Raw genomic sequence first — 13,467 nt, 5'->3', positions numbered from 1 at the left:
CTCTGTTTGTTATGGTGCCTAGTATGTGGTTGATTTTAGAGAAGGTTCCATGTGGAGCAGAGAAGAAGGTATATTCTTTTGTGTTTGGTTGTAATGTTCTATAGATGTCTGTTAAACCCAATTGAGACATAACTTCTGTTAGTTCTTTTGTATCTTTGTTAATTTTCTGTCTCGTGGACCTGTCCAGGAGCGAGAGTGGGGTATTGAAGTCCCTCACTATGATTGTGTGAGGTTTTATGAGAGCTTTGAGTTTTAATAGCATTTCTTTTATGAATGTGGGTACCTTTGTATTTGGGGCATAGATGTTCAGAATTGAGACTTTGTGCTGATGGAATTTTCCTGTGATGAATACAAAATGACTTTATCTCTTTTGATTGATTTTGGTTTGAAGTCTAACTTGTTAAATATTAGGAAAGCTACAACTGCTTGCTTCTTGGGTCCATTTGGTTTGAAGATTTTTTTACCAACCCTTTACCCTGAGGTCTGTCTTTGAAGCTTAGATGTGTTTCTTGTATGCAGCAGAAGGATGGATTCTATCTTTGTATCCATTCTGTTAGTCTGTGCCTTTTTATAGGCGAGTTAAGACCATTAATGTTGAGGCAAAGTAAGGACCATTGATTGTTAATTCTTGTTTGTTTTAGATTTGTTGTTGGTGGTGGTATTGTGAATATATTTGCCCTGCTTTACCTTTGGGTTCTGGTGAAGTGGGATTATCTATTGCCTATGTCTTTGTGAGCATAGTTAATTTCCTTGGGTTGGAGTTTTCCTTCCAGAACTTTCTTTATGGCTAGATTTGTAGATATGTATTGTAAAAATCTGGCTTTGTCATTAAATATCTTGTTTTCTCCATCTGTAGTGATTGAGAGTTTTCTGAGTATAATAGCCTGGGCTGGCATCTGTGGACTCTTAGTACTTGTAGAACATCTATCCAGGACCTTCTGGCCTTGAGAGTTTCCATGGAGAAGCAAGTTGTAATTTTGATAGGTCTGCCTTTATATGTTACCTGTCCTTTCTCCTTTGCTGCTCTTAATATTCTTTCTTTATTCTGTATGTTGGGTGTTTTGATTATTATGTGTCAAGAGGTCTGGTTTTTTGTTTTGTTTTGTTTTGTTTTTTGGTCCAGTGTATTTGGTGTTCAGTATGCTTCTTGTACATTCATGGGCATATTCTTCTTCAGATTGGTGAAGTTTTCTTAAATATTTTTGTTGAATATGTTTTCTGCACCTTTGAGCTGGGCTTTTTAACCTTCTTCTATGTCTATTATTATTAGGTTTGGCCTTTTCACAGTGTCCCACATTTCCTGGATGTTTTGTATTAAAGATTTGTTGGACTTAAGAATGTCTTTGGTGGATGAATCTATTTCCTTTAGTTTATCTTCAGTGCCTGAGATTCTCTTCCATCTCTTGTATTCTGTTGGTTATGCTTGCTTTCATCTGTAGTTCCTGATCATTTACCCAGTTTTTCTATTTCTAGCATTCCTTCAGTTTGTGTTTTCTTTATTGTCTCTACTTTAGTTTTCAAGTCTTGAACTGTTTCCTTCACCTGTTTAATTTTTTTTTCTTGGCTTTTCTGACTTTCTTTAAAAGATTTGTTCATTTCTTCCAATTTTTTGTTTATAGTTTCTTCCATTTCTTTAAGGGATTTCTCATATTGTCTTTGAGGGCCTCTATCATTTTTATGAAGATTTTTTTTAAGTGCTTCTCTTCTGCTTCATCTTCTTTAGCGTGTTCAGGTCTAGTTGATGTAGAATCCCTAGATTCTAGGGGTGTTATGCTTGTCTTTCTATTGTTAGGTGTTTCTTGTATTGCTGTCTTCCTATAGCTTCTTCCAGTATGTGTAGATGGGGTCTCTCTCTCTCTCTGTCTCTCTCTCTCTCTCTCTCTGGCACTCCACAGGTGGGCTTAGGTTGGTCAGGAGTTTGATGTCTGTGGCTCTGAGTGGTTCAAACTGTCTAGGAGGGGCCCAGCGATGGAGTCAAAGATCAGGCAGGCGGGGACTCAGGGTGGACCCTTGTGCATAGGTGGGTCTCTGACAGAGGCCCTGCTGCCATATGTGACTCTTAAGCACTTAAAATATGGACTGGTACAACTGAGGAAAGGAACTTATAATTTTAACTCATTGTGATTATAATTTTATTTCATTAATTAAAAATACCACTTGGAAGTAATAACTACTGAATTTTATTGCAGGTCTAGAAAACTTAGAGGGTATGTAAGTGCTTCTGTTTCATCCCTATATGCATTAATATCTTGAATCCTACCACTAACAGCAAGTGTTCCCTTAATTGGGAAACCAATCATCTATGAATTTAAAACATTGTCCCTGGGTAGTGTTTTTTGAAGAACAAAACAGCCAGGTTTTTGTCTTTTTATTTTTTAAGGATCTGTACTGAATGTAATAGCTCCTGGCATCCTTGAGGGTGGGACCTTGTTGTGTTCATTACACCTTATCTCTGTGCTTTCACAGAGTAGGTACCAATAAGAATGTCTTAGCTGAGTGAGTGAGCTGCACACTTTCTGTGGAATTGGAAGGTGCATCTGAAGACAATTGTAATAATCAAGTCTTAGACACCAGTGATAGGTCCAGAATTGCCAAGCATCTTTTTGTATGTTGGGAGAATGACTATGAAGTTCTTGTGATAGTGAAAAGTCACAGATGCCAGAGTAAATGATTAGGTCTAAGATCTTGGTATTCCTGGACAGTAACAAAATGTCCTAGACTGCTTTTAAAATGAGAAAGTGGAATGTTTATAAAGCATCTAAGGTACACTAGGAAGTGTGAATTGAAAGAGAGACCTGGGAATTCCCATGAGAATGGATAAGAGCAGCTAAATACTCTAATAGTGATCAGAAGTCTACCACATTATGGGGCATATCTGAGAGGTACAGATAACCAACCAGTGGTTATCCTGTCTGCATGGACATCTCTCATCAGGAATGTTGGGTGAGATTTGAATAGTCCATTCACAGACAGGACACATTAGAGCTGGAGATGGGGAGGGGACCCAGAAGCCTGTAGGAGTACAGGCTAAAGTGGTGAGTAGCCTGTATTCTTAAAACCCTGTCTGTATGAATTTAAGCCTGCTTGCTCAGGAAAGTCTAAAATTTTAGAAAGAGAAGCAGCTCTTGTTTAGGATAGATAAGAAGAAGATAACTACAAAATTTAGTTAAACTCCAAATATTGGGATAAGTATATAGTGAATATGAGTTCAAGGAAGATGGGTGAAAACTACAAATTATATAACCATATGGACATATCCAAACTTTAAGACAGAGATGGTGACATGGTACCTCCTCTTGGTCATGGGTGTCTTACTGACAGATTAGACTATAGGAATGCCACCAAATTGAAAAAACACTTTCTTATTTAACACTACTTTTAAAAAGTATTTTTAAGCAAAGCAATCATTTAATTTGTTTTTTGGATGAGATACAAAAAGATGAATCACATTTTTGTAGATAAATATCTGTAAGCTAGCCATATCCCTAGGCCCTCTCTCTCCCTCTGGATCTTGCCTGATCTCAGCCAGCTTCCCATCAGTCATTCTTTAGCCACCACAAGCATTTCAGAGACCCCAGGAGAAAACCAGTCAATTCCAAGGCATGTGACAGAGTGGGATAACTCAGGATAACAAAATGATGGTGAGAGTGGGGTGGCTGACTGGTCCCAGCTTGTGGAATATACTGGGAGATCATTAGCTCTGTGAGCTGAAATACAGACCTTGCCTTGGGGGGTTGGTTTGTTGTTTTTGTCATTTATATTCTTACAGTTCCCTTCTGTTGAAATTCAGGTCTAGGTTTCCAGACAAACACTCAGATGTTCATTACAGTCGTGATCTTGTAGCCACCAAAGTTGTTATAGTTAGAAAATTATTTTTTCAGATCTGTTAAGAATACAACATTGTAATTGAAATCTTTTCTTTAGGAGACAACCTCTACCTTAATGTCATGAAATCCTTGGCAGTTTCAGTGTTTCTTCTACATGTATGTGTTCTGTATATGAGGAATAAATGTGGTTTGCTCCTAAAATTTACAGAAATGACATTATGTGATGCATTTTTTGTAGATGTTTTTGCTTTAATACTTTTTTTGTTCTGTTTTGAGGTTTTTCCATGTTGATGCATGTAAACGTGTTTCTTTTTTAATTGTGGTACTGCATTCCATTGATGGTATATTGAAGCGATTACTTATTCTATTATTAAATAAAACTCAAGAGTCAGATATCAGAGTAAAAATATGATTGATTAAAGAAACTGGAGAAATAATAGTGACCTTTCTTTCTCCTCCCTTGTTCCAAAAAGGCCCACAGATCTTTCTAAGCCCCTCCCTCCTACTTCCTGTGTCTCTCTATATGTCCTGGGTCCTCCAAAATCTCTATGGCTAATTCTGGTCCGTTAGCATCTAGCTCCACCCTCTGACACTGGGGAGTGTCAGAGTACTACCAAAATAACCCACAACAGGATATAAGTATGCCTTATTATAGTGAATATTTAAGTCATCATTTGTTTGCTCCTATAAATAATACTTCTGGGAATGCCCTCATAATTACATGGGCAAAGTATGTGTTTGATGTGCTGACTTAGAGCCTGCATTTATTGCTTATATGTATATTAATAAGTATTTGGCACATATTAAGTCTCACATGCATATTAACAAGTCTTTAAAGTACTCCCGGTTCACAAACCTGACTGTATAAGAATGCTTATTGTTTCATATTAATATTTGTAGTATCAGACTTCAAATTTTTAGACAAATTTATAAAGATGAATGTTAACTAAGAATTTTCAAATTTCTGTTTCCCTGAACATTATTAATGATGAACATATTCTCATAATATGTTTGCAAATAGATCTTCACTTTCATGAGGGGAACTGGAGAGCTAAGAAGAGGGGAGGGGTCTTGAGAGAAAAAATGAGAATACAGCTGAAGTCCCTCTTATTCACTGACTGTGTGTCTACTCTGTACCAAGCAGTGTCTGAACTCTGGAGGCACAGATGAGAACAAAACAGTCTCATCAATGTTACCACTTTTCTGTAAGATGAAGTGAAAGGATGGAAAAATACAACCTAACTCTCCAATGACCACAGGAAGCTAGAAGTTTAGAAAAGCCCTAAAGACTTTAAATTCCAGACCCTGTCCTCTGGCAGTAAATAGGCAAAATGTCACACTCCTTGCTGTTTATCACAGGCTCTTGAGTAAGTGATCCTGACCTCATAAGATAACAGAAAATGAGCTGACTAACCGCCTATCTGACTTGGTAAACTGCTTGTGAAACCCCTGCCCCAGGGACCTATCCTAACTGCCATTTGTCACCCCACCTAGGAGCCCACACAAATGCAGACCTCAGGGCTATAGAAAACTGGTTGATCTATAAAGCTCGGGCTTAGATGACTTAAAATGATTGGTCTATAAAGCGCAGGCTTGGATGACTTAAAATAATTGGTCTAAAAACTATAAAATGGTTTAAATTGATTGGCCCGCACCACAATGGCTCTTGATGCCTTGGGATGATTGGTTTGCAATGTGCGGGCTTTGTTGTAAACCCCATAAAAGCTGTCTCAATTCTGTACTCCAGGGTCCTCAGTTCTCTGCCCCTGCATGGAGTATGATTTTGGACCCCAGTGCACTTGGAATAAAAAGCCCTCATGCAGTTTGCATCAAGACTGCTTCTCGTGAGTGATTTGGGGTGTCGCCTTTCCTGAGTCAGAGCGTGAAGGTCCACACTCTGTGGGTCTTTCAGAAGCAGGATTTTGAAGAAGAATGTTCTCAGTAATTTTAACCAGAGCTCCAAAGGTGAAGAACCTTTCAACTGCTTAGCATCCTGTGTAAATCAGGTAGTGGCCCTCCTGGCAAGGACAAGAACATGCTGAGGGACTGAAGCCATTGCCCATGGGAGCTCTCATTCACCTGAAGCTGTGAAAGGATCCCATTGTTGATCACTACACTAGTAGCTTACAAAGGCCAGATTCTGTAGGAATGGATGTTCTTGCTCAGGTGAATGTGTAGTGTGGGAAGAGAGAAGAGGGTAGTATGCATAGCCTTTTGGTACGCATAGTACTACTGGAGTGGGTGGAGGCAAATGAGCCTGCAAAGGACATTGAAAACTGGTCAAACAAGTGTATGTTGTTTGAAGAAGAAAACCAAACAATCCTACCCCAGAATAAAGCAGAGGACAGAGGGAGGGGGAGGGGGGTGGCGGGGGGGGGGGGAGTGGATGAGGTTTCCAGAGCAGCAATGCCACCCTGTGCTTTTGTCATTCCATCTTGGCTCAGCTTTGACTACAGAGATGACATCAGTTCCCCAAACCTGAGTTCTTTTCTTAAAGTGTAGCAGAGGCCAGTGAGATGTAAGAGGGTAAAAGCCTTTGCCATACAAGCATGTTCAATCCCCAGAACCTGAGGTAGAAGGAGAGAACTGACTCCCAAAAGTTGACCGGTGACCTCTACATGCAAGCCATGACATCATGGGCATGCACACCCCCACCCCCAGACAAACATAAAATAACAAGTGAAATCATTTTAATTAAAATGTGGTTAATACTGTATGTGCCTTAGTTGAGATGATGCAGGCAGGTACTTTGCTCCCTGTCTAATTCATAGTGAATTTGGTAAAATTGTGGTTTTTATCTGTTAGAAGAGAAGTGGGTCTGGGGATGCAGTTTAGTGTTTGTGAAGCACCTGCCTACCATTTGCAACCCTGGGTTTGTTTCTTAGCACCATTAAGGGAAGGATTAAAATTATCAGATGCACTAAAATGGGGGCAGGAATTTTTTTTCTGAAAAGATTTTAGGAATTGAAGACATAAAGGGTCTACTCATCTCCCAAGTTCTGCCACTGAAGCATGAAAGTAACTGCAGACAACATGGGTATGGGTGTGAGTCAAAAAAAACATTTTTTTACAAAAACAGGTGGCAAGTAGATTAAAAATGGTGGGTTACTTGAGCTATGTTTCCTTCCTGTAAACATAATCTGTGGTAAATACATGTGTCTTGGGGCCCTCTGCATTGCCCTAGGGCAGTGGGCCAAGAAAGGCCAGCCACAAAGATTCTGGCTATTAGACTGCTTGCTGTGTCATGAGTATACTGTTTCTTGCTTCTGACCTGGAGATTCCATGTCTTCTGTAAGAGGTTAACCAATTTGATTGTGTGTAGAATAAAATCACATCAACGAACTGACAGTGGTGTGTTGAAACTGTGGGCTCTGTTGAAGGGTTTCCCTGGAGCAAAGTCTTGAGAAGGGAACAGTGACTAAAGGAAGTATCAGATATAGCAGGACATTGTGCAGCAAATAAAAGTGTTTGTGGGGGATATACACATACTTTAGAGACAATACTCTAAACTGAGATGAGGAAAGAGCTCTTATAACTCTGCTAAATGTACTGCCAATGGGTATAAGTTGTTCAAAGGGTAACATAGCAGATCTCCTTAGTCTGTGCCTTTGAGCCAGACATCGGCATGGTATGCTTCTCTGTCATTGTGGATAGACATTTGCTACTTTTTAAATGTCTCTTCCCTGTTTCATATATCATCAGTACAAATATTTAGGAGTCACTTTACCACTTCACTGGATGTATAGACATTGGACAAAGAATATTCAAGTAAGAGACCAAGGATGATTGCTGATGAGATGCTGTTTCAAGGAGAGAACTATGCTGAAAGTGTTATGTATGACCTACATTCAACTGCATTTTTACCTCTTGATTTGTCAGCTGACTCCTTGAACATAATGAAATCAGAATACTCATTCCATAGCCATAGAAACTTCAACTCTTCAGAAAGAAGAGCCACATAACACTTGTATTCTAAACCAGTGTCATTAGGTTCTAGAGTCTGCCACCATCACAGACTGTGTTGTTGCCATGGCAGTTCCATATGCAGCTTAAGTATTCAGTCTTCTGACACCTCTGTCATTAGGTTCTAGAGTCTGCCACCATCACAGACTGTGTTGTTGCCATGGTAGTCCTACGTGCAGTTTAAGTACTCAGTTTTCTGACCTGTTCCACCTACACAGGGCATTTTACGTCTTATGAATGATGGCCTAGAAGGGAAAGACTTACTTTGGATTAAATTCAGTATGGGAAAATGCTTAAGGTATGCCTTAAAGACAAAGCAAAATAAAACAAAAAAAAAAAAAAAAAACACTTCATGTGTTTCATGTTTTGTACACTAACGAACATTGAAAGTATTCAGAAACGTAGTGTAGTGCTGCTGTTGGGTTCCCACAGTAACTTGAGATCTATGTGTTAAGTTGAAGCTTCCTCAAACCCCAAAGAGATTTTTGCTTCTTCCATGGCAGATATGTTAAAATGTAATTAGTCAATGATATGTGGGTTTATTTTAGTTAATTCCCTTAAATATAGTAGCTTAATAAAAGAGAAAGAGAGGAAGTTCTAACTCTAACTCGCTGAGGACTTATGCATGATATTTTATATTCCCCTTCATTTTTCTTTCCTTCTGCCTACTTCCCCAAGTCCTTCACTCTCCCCACCCCTAATTAACAGAGGGGCAGGCTCTTGTATGGAGATAATCTACCTAGCTACACATTCTTTTGGGTATATCTGTGTGGCCATTAACCTTAAATACCACATTTTCTAATTAGCTGTTGTTTTCCATTGGTATGGTAGAAATTATTCTTCAGGAAGCTTGATAGGTCTCCATTCAGCTACCTGTTTTTGCTTTTTCTTCCTCATTTGGCCTTTTTTTTCACTCTAGCTGCTGGAAAGAGGACCAGAGCTCCCAACAAAATTATCCTGAAGATCTAGTTACTCCACAACACAAACGTCATGGATCCTCTTGTATTTTACAACCAAAAGTAGCTCTGGGTTTCATAACATGTCGTCCTTCTTCAACATGTAAGATAAGTAGAAAATCCTCTTGTTCATCGAGTGCCTCTAGACACTTATTTCGCTCTAGAGGAAGACATGCCTTATTGACAGGACTTCGAAGGAGATGGAGACAGCAAAGTAGAGTTAACTTTGATTCTCAGGAAGACATAACTTCCAATGCCACAAGATCTTCAGGTTTCTTTAGTGCCATTAGATTCCGACGATGTTTTCCCTCCCGCAAGCTAAGTGTAGTTTCCTGTCACAAGAGTAGCATTGTCTATGGTGATCCACAAGGTAGTCTGAACCTGTCTCGTGCAAAGGAAATTCAAGGCTTTCCTAAAAAGTCAACTAATACTGATGCTCAAAAACGTATAAGCTTCTCTGATTCCGAACGTGGCAATAAATGCTTTCCAAATTTGGAAACAAACACTATTTCTCCAGGCCATTGGACTATTGAGAGAACATCTTATCCACCAAGCCTAACGGCATCCCGCTTTTCTCTTCCAACTGTTCTTTCTTCTTCCAGTCGAGAGCATAGCCAACTCCACAAGGATTCGGAAGATGCCCTTCATCACAGGTCTCAGAGACACAGTACAAATTACTCTCCAGGTGGCACTGAACAACTTCAGTCTCAGAATATAACTTCTGCCACAGATGTCAATAGCATAATTGTTGAAGTTACCTCAGGGCCCTTTGCTGCTTCACCTTCAGATGAAGATACACCATCACCTATTGAAATGACTGGAATAAGGTCACCTAGATTTTCCTTTCTCTGAGAAGGGCAGCTCAAATCAGAAATTTTCCCAGCAATCAGTCTCCAAAGTTACTAGAAACCAGTCCTCATTGCTCTTGGGGATCCATTCTCACAGCTGTACTGAAGTGGGGGAAAGAGATTTCTGTATTGTAGTCTAAGTGTAATAGTGTGTGGTTGTGAAAGTTTATAGACATTGTTAGAATGTAAAAGCCAAAGATGATTTCATGTTTCAGGCTTCTGTCAGATTACATTTCAGAGATTGGCTAGTCCTAACTTTCTAAGTGACTATTATACACCATAGTCTGAATATGACACTAAGTTTTTATGTGTAAGTTACCTGAATGTAATACATCTTTAGAGTATAGTGCTTCCTTTCATCCTACTCACCAGAGATGGTATCCTTATATAATCTGTAGTTACGGTGATTGATTCATATATTTTCATTCATATCAGCTTTTACCTATCATATTTCTAACACAGACATCACATTGACAAAGTTTTCAATAACATAAGAATTAAATCAAGTAAACAGTGATATAATGGGAAGATATAGCTTATTTAGAACCCAGATTTTTAATTACATTGATTTATTTGGGGGGTGCCTATGCATGCCATGGTGTGTATGTATGGAGGCCAGATGATAGTCTTTAAGAGGTTATTCTCTTTACCATCTAGGTTCCAGATATCAAATGGATGTCATCAGGCTTGGTGGCAAGTGCCGTTATCAGTTGAGCTCATGACCTAGAAATTTTGACTAATAACTTAATTCAATATTTGTATATGTACAAATCTGGGAACTCAAGAAACCATGGAATCAGAGATTTAGTATATGTATGTATGTATGTATGTGTGTGTGTATACGCATATATATGCACTTAATATATATTTATATATATATGTGTGTGTGTGTGTGTGTGTGTGTGTGTATCCCTCAAAACTGTATTTTTAAGTATTTTTTAATTCTTTTTCAGTAGGCAAAAGTTATACAAGTACTCTCAAAAAAGTAATGAGTAGAGCAGTAACGTAAGCAACTAAAAAAACATTTGTTTGAATATGATTAGACTTTGTTAATAAAAGGGCTTGTGTTGTTTTAGTTGTTTATCATAGTAAAATAAAACACTAACCCCATCATTGGGTTGAAATGTTACTTTTACGTGCAAGGGTCTCTATTTATCTTAACATATTAAAAACTTATTTTTAATTTTAAATATATTACTTGAAATGAGCATGAAGTTCATGTATCATTGAAGCCATTTTGAGGTGTGTCATTTTAAAGGCATTAAATACATCCACAGTGTTATAGGACTAACACCGCCACTCATTCCCATAGCTCTTTCCATCTTGTAAAACTGAAGTTCTATACCCATTAAATTAAAGAATAGCATTCTGGTTCCTTTTCCTCCAAAACCCTGTCCATTAGCCTTCTATATGAGTTTTTACCAATTAAGTGGCTCATATAAGTAGAATTGTTAGTATTTGCCCTTTCCAAGTGGCTTATTCACTTAGTGTTATGTCATCAAGGCTGAATAAGACCCCATTTTATGTATGAATCACATTTCACCTATGCATTCATCTGTCAACAGATAATTTGTGTTTCTTCTGTGTGTTTGAACTGTGATAATTCCACTGTGAACATGGTGCAAATGCTCTTTGAGATGCTGCTTTTTAATGTCTTATTAGTATATATCAATTACACACAATAGTGGATTTCACTGTGACATTTTCATACATGTACACAATGTATTTTGATCCTATTTATTCTTACCTCCTTGTTTCCCTCTTACTCCCTCTGGTCTCCTTTTCTCAACTCCCCACTTGTATTCCATCTCTTTTTTTATGACTCAATCAATTTCATTATGTTTATTATAGGAAAATCAGGAAGGTTTGTTTAAAGGAACATGGACACCTTACTAGTGGCTATACAGTTGAACAAAGTATTTCTACAACAAACATTAACAGTGTATAAATTCTCAGAGATGGAAAGGGCCTCAGGAATTTCTTCCTATTCCATACCCTATTCCATGACAGGATGTTAACAGGCCTACTCTAGTGCAGGCTTTGTGCAGCATCTGTAAACTTAAGAGTACCACAGCCATGCTATGTGTTCAGCACTCCTCACTGTACACCACTTCTATCAGCTTGCATTCTTCCCACCCCTTTTGTGATGTGTCCAGAGCTTTGTGGGGGGATAATGCAGATGTTCCATTTATAGATGAGCATTCAGCAGTTACTTATTTCCAACACTTAAACAGTTGTGGGTCTCTGAAATTACTGCTGGCCACTGCAAGAACCAGCTTTTCTGACCAAAGCTGACAACTGTCATAAACATAGAGGGCAGTTTGACAGCATGGCATGCCCAGTTAGCAAAGCAACAGCAGTAGCCCCCTCACTAAGGACTATGACCTCTCCAGCCTTAGGCTTTTGGCTGGGTTTATAGTACCAGATGTAAATTACCTCCTGTGGAGCAGGCTGCAAATCTAATCAAAAAGCGGGTTGGTTTCTCTCCTAACAGACTTGTCATTATTGCACTAGTGGATATATCTTCAGTAGTTATTTTTGCACTGAAGGGTTCATAGCTGAGTAAACTATTAATGGCAAGTCTCTCCCGTAGCACTTTCCAGCAATTTGAGGGCTAGCCAGGACAGAGGAAGCTTCCAGCTCAGTTTCAGAATGATTTCTCTGTCATAAGACCAGGGCATATGGTAAGATCTTGTTTTAAATAGTTTTTAAGTCTATACCGAATTTTCTAGATCATATTATAGTCTGATCTTTAATTCTTTAAGGAACCATCTTAATGTTTTCTGCAATATCTACACTAATTTTACATTCATACAAGGAAGCCACAGGATTTCTCTTTATTTCCTTAATTTGTCAACGTCTACCTGTGTTGTTTTAATGGGTGTGAAGTGATATTTCGTTTGAGCCTTGATCATCTTTTGGTGTGATTCTCTTTGGAGATAATCTATTCAGATCCCTTGCTTTTCTTCTGTATTCTGTTTTGTTGGTGCATATGCTTGCTTTTATTCTCATGTCACACTGTTTTACCTCTATTGTCTTATAGTAAATTTGAAATTGAGAAATGTGAGATCCCCAACATTGTTCATTCTTTCAAGATGTTTTGGCTACCAGTTGTTCCTTGTGATTTAAAAATGAATTTCAGGATATTTTTCTATATTCTCCAAGATTGTTATTGATATTTTGAGAAGGATCACATTGAATCTGTAGACTATTTTAAATAGTATTAGCATCTTAATATTAAATCTATGAATTTATCTTCTTTATACTCTTTGAGCAATATATTATAAGGATGGTTCATGCCTACAGTTCCAGCTACTTGGGAGGCTAAGGCAGGAGTATCACTTGAGTCTAGAAGTTTGGGATCATGGTGCTTTATGGCACTAAGGTCAACATCAATGTGGTGGCTTCCTGGGATTGGAGACACCAGATTATCTAAGGAGGAGTGAACCAACCCAGGTCAGAAGCACAACATGTCAAAACTCTCAGGATACAAGCCATTAAACTCTTTAAATTGATCTTTGTTTTATTCTTTGATAAGCTGTTAGAAATGGAACCTGTTTTTACTGTTTACCTTTTATACAGCTCATTAACAATGCGTAGGACAGCTGAGTTTTGCTTGTTGTATCTTCAGTTTTGATGCATGTATCTATTATAGCATGTGTGTGTGTGCACCTGCCTTTTTTATGTACCTCTGTGTGCACATGTATGTGTGTATGCGTTTTTGCTTATATGTATACATATGTATGTACACATGTTTGTGCATATGTGTGTGCATGTGAGTGTGTGTGTGTAACATTTGGGGTTTCTTTCCCTATATATAAATCAGATTAGCTGTGAGAGGATAACTTTTCTTCTTCCTTTTCCATATGGATA

General features: G+C 38.3%; 1 protein-coding gene across 5 annotated transcripts in view; it reads left to right on the top strand.

The window, feature by feature from the left end:
* Rmdn2 (regulator of microtubule dynamics 2) overlaps positions 1 to 13,467 on the top strand; it is a 66,885-nt gene that overhangs the window by 15,774 nt on the left and 37,644 nt on the right. For 3 of the 5 annotated variants that reach the window (XM_051177862.1, XM_051177863.1, XM_051177861.1), the window contains exon 3: positions 8,710 to 9,573. The exons of 1 other annotated variant lie outside the window; for it this stretch is intronic. In XM_051177862.1, coding sequence (XP_051033819.1) covers positions 8,710 to 9,573 — 864 coding nt within the window. Of the gene's footprint in view, positions 1 to 7,948; positions 8,089 to 8,709; positions 9,574 to 13,467 lie in introns of those variants that run through there. One more of the 5 variants, XM_051177864.1, reaches the window with a different exon arrangement.

Source organism: Phodopus roborovskii, unplaced genomic scaffold (genome assembly GCF_943737965.1).
Source record: "Phodopus roborovskii unplaced genomic scaffold, PHOROB, whole genome shotgun sequence".
NCBI classification, from domain to species: Eukaryota; Metazoa; Chordata; class Mammalia; order Rodentia; family Cricetidae; genus Phodopus; species Phodopus roborovskii.
Note: the sequence above shows the minus strand (reverse complement) of the source record. Positions and strands in the feature narration are given on the sequence as shown.